The 7,727-nt window shown below is 64.3% G+C and overlaps 1 protein-coding gene and 1 long non-coding RNA gene across 2 annotated transcripts in view; one reads left to right on the top strand and one right to left on the bottom strand.

The window, feature by feature from the left end:
* Positions 1-695: 695 nt before the first annotated feature.
* Positions 696-2,925, top strand: LOC113959513. Its single transcript, XR_003531831.1, has 2 exons — positions 696-810; positions 1,373-2,925. It is a non-coding gene; the product is annotated as an uncharacterized LOC113959513 (long non-coding RNA).
* Positions 2,926-2,948: 23 nt separating this feature from the next.
* The window catches only part of CSPG5 (chondroitin sulfate proteoglycan 5), a 12,046-nt gene continuing 7,267 nt past the window's right edge, over positions 2,949-7,727 (bottom strand). Inside the window, exons 2-5 of the mRNA XM_027668582.1 lie at positions 7,614-7,724; positions 6,365-6,553; positions 5,059-5,131; positions 2,949-3,421 (exon numbers count right to left, since the gene is read on the bottom strand). Coding sequence (XP_027524383.1) covers positions 3,260-3,421; positions 5,059-5,131; positions 6,365-6,553; positions 7,614-7,724 — 535 coding nt within the window. The 3' untranslated portion in view covers positions 2,949-3,259. The remainder of the gene's footprint in view (positions 3,422-5,058; positions 5,132-6,364; positions 6,554-7,613; positions 7,725-7,727) is intronic.

Raw genomic sequence — 7,727 nt, 5'->3', positions numbered from 1 at the left:
AATCAGGACTCGGTTGTGAATCAGGACTCGGTTGTGAATCAGGACTCAGTTGTGAATCGGGACTCAGCCGATGAATCCTGACTCCGGCTGTTTTGTTCCGTACAGCCGGAGCTCATCAAGGGAAGAAAGGCTCCTTGTCTGGGGTCGTGGCTCTGGTCCTGTTGTGTGTCTGCAAGAGAAAAGAGGACGACGGGGCGAGGAGGGCCGATGCCAACTCCCTGTCCCGTGCCAGCCCTTTGGGCCACAATGGGCCCGGCCCCCCCTCCAGCAAACCAACCAAGCATTGAAATTTAATGGCAGTGCCGGGCCCGGCCAGCCCGGCGTCATCAGGCCTGTGATCAGAGCCCACGTGTTGGTTTGCTGGCTGGGAGGCAAATTCCTCCCCAGGGCCCGTGGGGTCGGCTCCGGTGCCCGGCACAGCACACGGTGCCTGCTCCTCACTGTGCCCCGCTGTCCCTGCTGATGGGGAGCCCTGTCCCTGGGGGAATCCCTCCAAACCACGCTCCTCCCTGCATCTGGGAAAGCCAGAGTGGGATGAGAGCCCACGGGCTGGGAACGGGCCGTCACCTCCGGGGGAAGCTGAGGCACGGCGAGGGACACTGACCCCAGAGCCACGGCGAGGGACACTGACCCCAGAGCCACGGTGAGGGAGACTGACCCCAGAGCCACGGTGAGGGAGACTGACCCCAGAGCCACGGCGAGGGAGACTGACCCCAGAGCCACACGGGGCTCCAGGGCTCGTGGCCACCTGGGATGACACAGGGAACGGAGGCTGTGCCTTCCCACGGGAAACAGGAGCACTCAGGGCAGGTGAGTGGGGTCTGACAGAGCAGGAACAGCTGGGGGGAATTGTGGGGGTGACAGAGTGGGGGGACAGGCGGACAAATCCCCCCCGTGCTCCTGACACGGGAGCATCCCTAGACCTGCTTAAATCCCTGTGACCCAGTTCTGTCCTGAATCCCAGTGAGTCCCTGCAGCCCGTGGGGTGAGTGGCTGCAGCCGAGGATGGCTCTGGTCCCTGGGATTCCTCCACTGGTCATCCCAAAATGAGGGGCTGCTCCAAGGAGTCCCCACCCGGCTCTGCAGAGGGGCTGCTCCCACCACTGCCCACCCTGGCCGTGCGTGGGCTCCTCAGAAGGGGCAAAAGCGGGTGGCAGGGGAAGGTGGGCACCACTCCAGGGTGGGCACCTCTGTGTGGGGCCAGGAGAGGTCTGGGATGGAGGGGCTGTGCTGGGATGGAGGGGCTGTACTGGGATGGAGGGGCTGTGCCGTGTCACCCTCACCTCCCAGGTGACACTGTCCGTGATGGAGGGGCTGCACTGTGCCAGTCTCACCTCCGAGGTGACACCATCCATGATGGATCTCTCTCCAGGCAGTGTCCAGCTGGACCCACAGGCACCATGAGGAAGGATCCCAGCAAGGAGCAGACGGTTTCCAGGTCCCACCATCCAGCTGTGTGTTCCATGGTTGTACTCATTCCCTGACTGCCCCATCCCGCCCCTCCCTGCACCCCACCCTGCCAACCCCTCCAAGGGCAGCTGGAGGTGAGGGGTGCCCTCCCCTTCCATCCTCTTCCCTGCATCCCCTCATATGTTCCTCACCCACAACCCCATGTCATTCCCAGATTCCCGATCCCCTCCAACACCCCATCCTTACACACCCATAACCATTTCTTCTCCCCTCGCTCCTCGTGCACAGCACAGATCCTCTCCCTGCTGCCACAGTGATGCTCATCCCTCCCCAGCTCCCTTTCCCTCCCTCCCAGTCCCAGGGGAAGCTCGTGCCCAGCCTCTGCCCATGCCAGGATATCCCACCTTTCCAGGTGTTTCTTTGGACATCAGCATCTCCCCTCTGCTCAGCTGGGCTCCTGCTCCACCAGCACATCGCTCTGCCCCACCCCACCCTCTTTTACTGCTGTGTCCATCCCTCCCGGAGCTGTATCCATGGTTTTACCTGTCCCACAGCTCCGTGCTGGGAGAGGAAGGGCACAGACCAAACCCCAGCGGTGCCGCTCGCTCTGCTTCCCGTGACTCCCGGGATCGACTGCCAGCTCCCACCACCACTCCTCATTTTTTAATCTCCCCAAGTGAGCCGAGAATTAATTATTTAGCAGCTCACAGGACACATGGGGAACACCCAATCCGTGAGGAGCTGCAGCTCTGGCTCCCACCTGCCCCGGGGGAGCAGCGGGAGAGGGCTGGGAGAGGGCTGGGATAGCTGTGGCTGCATCCCTGCTGTGCCACACACCTAATATTGCCCGGTGATCAATGGCTTCGTGTGCTCTCCCCCGAGGAACCGGGAGTGTTGGCTCGTGGCTGAATCTGTCTCCAGAAGAAATTGGTCCCTGTGGGAAGCAACACGGAGCCACGGCCAGAGGGGAGGGTGGGGGGAATGCTGGGGTTCCCTGGGGAGAGATCCCTGCTCCATGCCCGGTGCCAGGGGGGTGGTGATGGGACCAGTCCAACCACAGTGGTGCCAGTTCTTCTCCGAGGGGATGGAAACAGGGAGCTGGGGGGTGACAACCCTGGGGGGTCTCATCCAAAGTCCCACTGACATCCTGGGCAGCTCTTGGGGCAGGAGTGGCCAGGAGCTGTCACCCCGTGTGCACCCACATGGCTGGGGGGACCCACAGTGGGGACAGGGATGGGGATGGGGATGGAGCAGGCCCTGGAGCAGCCCAGACACCTCCACCAAACATCCCGGGGTGTCTGGGATGGCAGCAGGATATGCTGCACTCCTGGCCTGGCTGAGCTGGGGAGGTGTCTGGAGGGGGTGAGGAGGGGGCAGCAGGCACCCACCACCCCCTGAGTGACCCTCAGAGGGGACCCTGTGGAAGCAGGGACCGATTCCCACTGTGTCCATGCTGGGAGATCGCAGGCACCGGCAAGAGCCTTAACTTTAAAAAAAAAAAATGGTTTATTTATTATTTCAAGATCTTCCTTTTTTTTTTTTTCCCTTTTTTTGTCGTTTTTACCTGTATTTCAAAAAAAGTGGGGCAAAAGTACAAAAAAAGTCAGTTGCGGGGACGGCAAAGGTTTAGAAATCACAGCGCGGAACGAACCCAAGCGAGAAACACGGAGCACGGAGCAAACACCCCCACGACACGGCCGAATTAGTACCGGGATTTTCGTTTTCCTCTGTACAAAACACACCAAAGCATGCCACGGGAAAAGAGACAGCGGGAGGACAGGGCTGGGGGTGCAGGGTGGGAGCCTGGCTCCTCTCCCCTCCCTCCTCCTCCTCCTCCTCCTCCTCGCCCTCACGTCAGGTTGTTCTGGAGGCAGTTGAGCTCCCCCCCGTCCTGCTCCCCTTTGCCACCGTCGTGCTTGGGCGACGTCGAGTTGTGGATGTTAAAGGGCTCCTCGTCCTTCAGGCAGGATTTCAGCGAGTCCTGCAGCTTGTGGGGAGCGCTGGGATCATCCTGCGGGAGAGACGGGGGTCAGGGGGTGCTGGGGACGGGGGGTGACCCACAGTAGGGACTGGGGGAGGGCACCGATATCCCACCGACCCCAACGTGGGCGCTGCCCTTGCAGGGAGACACTGGGGGGGACAAATGTCCCCCCCCCAGAGGACACCTCGGCACGGGGGACCCGGTGGGCAAGAGGGTCCGACCCACCTGTGGTGACACGTGGCCGTGCCCCACCACGGCTCCCCCACCCTGGGATGCTCCAGCTCCCAAAAACCACTCACCAACAGCCCCCAAAGGCTGTGCCAGCCACAGGAGCTCGTGCCAGCAATGGGAGCCTGTGCCAGCCACGGGAACCATCCCACCCAGCCATCCCAGCCACCATCCCCACCCAGTTCCTCGTCCCATTCCCAGCCCGGCTCATCTCATGGACAATCAGCAACTCCCGGCCTGGCAGGAGGCCAGAGGGGCTGGATTTATTGCGGATCCTCAGGGTACAGCTGGTCCCGCCGTGCCGCTGGCAAAGCCGGGGACACTCTTCCCCATGCCCCCCCCAGGAGCATCTTCCCCTCCCCGGGGCTGGGCTGTGCCCCGAGTTTGTCCCACATCCCCGGGGGAGCGGCCCCTCCGGCACCAGGGCTGAGCTCCGGCCGTGCCGGGTGATGGCTGTGCCCGGAGGGTCCCGGTGGCACCGTTGGCACTGGTGGGGCAGGATGAGCCCTGGCATGGGGGGCTGCCAAGGCAGGATGGGCGTGGTGGTTATGGTGTTCCTGGTGCCACACGGAGAGTGACGGATGGACAGGGACACCGAGGGTGGTGTCACACGAGGACGGGAACCTCCATCTCCTGGGCAGAGACGTCCGGCCAGTCGGGGCTGGTGCCATCAGCGGGATGGGCACCACCGTGGGGTCTCAAAAACCCCTTTCCAGGGGTGTTGCCCCTTCTGATCCCTCTGCATCCTCAGTGTGCTACACCATGTGCCAAACCCTCCACGTCTGGGAGGGACGAGTCAGACCCCGGTGAGACGCCGGGAGCGGCACCGGGTCCATCCCAAGGTTCATCCTCTCAGCAGTGGGAGCCGGCCCCGGGAGCCTCCTGTCAGGGCAGCTACGGCTGCTAAAGGCGTCGGAAGATGGGAACACCGTGGATAGGGAATGGCTTAGAGGGACCTACGCTCCTCCTCCGGCTCCGCAAAACCCTTCGCTTCTCTCTGTTCCGAGCCGAAAGACAGGAGGTTGGACGGGGATCCCGGGGGATGCTGGCGGCTGCACCCCGACCACAGCAGCAGCATCCCGGAGCGTGTCACCCTCCAGCATCACCCGCTGCCTCCGGAGCCATCCGCTGCTCCTGCCGGCGATGCCACAGCCGGGGAGTATCCGCTGCCAGAGCCACGACACCCCGGCTTGCCCGCCCTGGAAATTCCAGCCCTGCCACCCGCACACGGGGCCAAAGCCGTCGGGAACTCTGGAGGGTGGTCACTGGGGACCCGACAGCAAGGGGACAGAGCAGTGGCTTTGGCAGGATGGGGACAGGGGGGCAGTGCTGGGATCGGGGAGGGGGGACGGGCGAGACGTTACCGGGCAGAGGGCGGAGGGTGGGACGGGAAGCGGGATGGGAAGCGGGACGGGGGCCGGTGCCACGCAGCTCCTTACGTTTGGGTGGGAGCCCTCGGCGATGGTGGACAGGGAGAAGTTGTCGTTGTGCAGCTCGGACGGGGTGCGGTATCTGCGGGGGGACAGAAGGGCTGAGAGTGGGGACCCCCCAGCACCCCCGGCCACATTTCAGGGCAACCCTGGTGTTGGGAGGGTAACTGGTCCCAGTGCTGGAGGTCCCCAGGGATGGAGGTTTGGAACTAAATACCCCCAGATCTGGAGGTTTTAGGGGGCTAAATGTCTCCATCTGTGTGAATTTAGGAGCTAAATGTCCCCACAGATGGAGATCTGGGGGCTAAATGCCCCAAAACAAGGGGATCTGTGGAGGTCAAATGCATCCAGACCTAAGGTTTGGGGGCTAAATATCCCCAGCTCTGGAGGTTTGGGGCTAAAAGTTCCCAGTTCTGGGGGCTATCTATAGAGATCCTGGATGGATCTCCATCTCCCAGGGATGGAGACTTGGGACTAAATGAGCCCAGTGTGACATTTTGGGGGGCTCAGAGCCCCCGTCCCCGGGGGTTTGGGGTGACCCCCGCTCTGGGCAGGGAGCGGGAAGGGCAGCCCGGGGCACCGGGAGCCGCCGCTCCCAGGGCCGGAGAGGGAGACCCAGGGGCTGGCACGGAGCTTCCCTGCTAATTACACTTGGCACTTCCAAACACTAATTAACAGCTCATTAGGGACCGGGCTGGGAGGGCTCCCTCCTCCTTGTTCCAGGAGCTGGGCAGCAGCGGCCGCGGCGGGGGGGTGACCCCAACCATTCCCTGTCCCCCCAGCCGCGTCCCCAGCCGGGCCATTTCCCGGCGAGCCCAGCCGGTGTCCCCAGCTCCCAGGGCAGCAGATTAACTGGTGCCAGTCAGGAGCAGCTTTAAAGGATTAACCGTGGAGCAGGAGCCACATCCATGGCCCCGCCGCGCTCCCGCCTCCGGGAGCTTTCCCACCCACACGTCACCGTGTCCCCACCGGCACCGGGGGTCCCGGTGACACCAAAGGACGGGACCACATCCCACCGCGGCTGTCGGGGCGTTTGGGGACAGTTTGGGGGGTGCCAGCACCGTCCCCCCAGGGACAGAGCATCACACCCAACCCTGGTGCTACTGCCGGGAGCTGAGCCCACCCCCCGCCGCGGCTGTTTGGGGACAGTCTGGGGACATTTTGAGGGGTGCCAGCGCTGTCCCCACAGGGACGGGATCGCACCCAGCCCCGTTGCGATGCCGGGAGCTGAGCCCGTCCCCCGCCGCGGCTGTTTGGGGGCACCTTGGGGGCAGCGCGGGGGGCGGCAGCGCCGTCCCCTCCCCGCGCCACTCACTTGGTCTTGCGCAGTTTGCTGTTCTCCGTCTTGAGCAGGTAGAGCTTCTTGGCGAAGAACACGGTGAGCATGAAGAGCAGCAGCACCACGAGCGCGGCCGAGCCCACGGCCACGCACATCACCTGGAAGTCGGTGACGATGGACTCGCAGCGCGTGCCCTTGTGCCACGTGTAGTCCTGCGTGTTGCACCTGCCAGGGCACGCCGTCAGGGACCCCCGCCCCCAAATGTGTCCCCCCCATCCCACAGAGCGTCCTCGGGGGACGTGGCGTCTGTAATCGGGGGGATTACGGGTGTCTGGGAGGGAGGAGATTAATGGGTCCCCGAGGGGGACCTTGGAGCTGAGGGGTGGGTGGGCTAAACGTCACCAGGGATGGAGATCTGGGGGGTAAATGTCCTCAGGGATGGAGATCTGGGGGCCAAATGTCCCCAGGGATGGAGATCTGGGGGCTAATTGTCCCCAGGGATGGAGGTTTGACACCACAACACCGGGGCTGAGTGCGATGGGGACACTGGGGGCCAACGTGGTCGGGGTCCCCCACTGATGCTGGTCCCCCTCGCCGGGGGCTCCCAGCGCCGGGAGCAGTGGGAGCAGGGCTGGGGGGACCCCCGCGGGGCCGGGCTCGGTGCCAGGCGCGGGGCGCGTCCCGATCCGTGCGGCACAGCCGGCACCGGCCTCCCCGGCGCATCTGCCGGGGCCGATTAGCGCGGCCGCCCCGGAGCCGCGGCTGCACAGCCCTGACCTAATTCCTGCCCAGCCGCCGCTCGGGGGGCAGGGAAACCCCTCCGCGTCCCGGCGGGATCGGGATGCGGGGGCCGGAGGGACCTGGGTGAGGGGCAGAGGGTGGAGAGCCTGGGAATGGGGTACAGGGGGATGCAGAGGTCAGGGGTGGGGTGCACGGAGGATGGAGATACTGGGGATGGGCTACACAAGGGATGGAAAGACTGGGAATGAGATGCACAGGGACGGAGAACCCAGGGATGGGTTACATGGGGATGGGAAGACTGAGAATGGGGTACAGGGGATGGAGAGCCCCGGGAGGGGATACAGGGGATGGAGAGCCTAGGGATGGGGTGCAGGGGATGGAGAGCCTAGGGATGGGGTGCCCAGGGGTGGAGAGCCCCGGGATGGGATACAGGGGATGGAGAGCCTAGGGGTGGGGTGCAGGGGATGGAGAGCCTAGGGATGGGGTGCCCATGGGTGGCGAGCCCCCACGTGTCCCCCAGCCCCCCCAGGGCCCCCGTCCTTACCGGCAGAAGGCCCCGTGGCTCTCCACCAGGTAGCACTGGCCGCCGTTGTGGCAGTAGCTGGGCACGAGGTCGCAGAGGGAGCGGCAGGAGCTGTTGTGCCGCACGTACCCGCTC

Source organism: Corapipo altera, unplaced genomic scaffold, assembly GCF_003945725.1.
Source record: "Corapipo altera isolate COAL_440 unplaced genomic scaffold, ASM394572v1 257, whole genome shotgun sequence".
In the NCBI taxonomy this organism is placed as follows: Eukaryota; Metazoa; Chordata; class Aves; order Passeriformes; family Pipridae; genus Corapipo; species Corapipo altera.
Note: the sequence above shows the minus strand (reverse complement) of the source record. Positions and strands in the feature narration are given on the sequence as shown.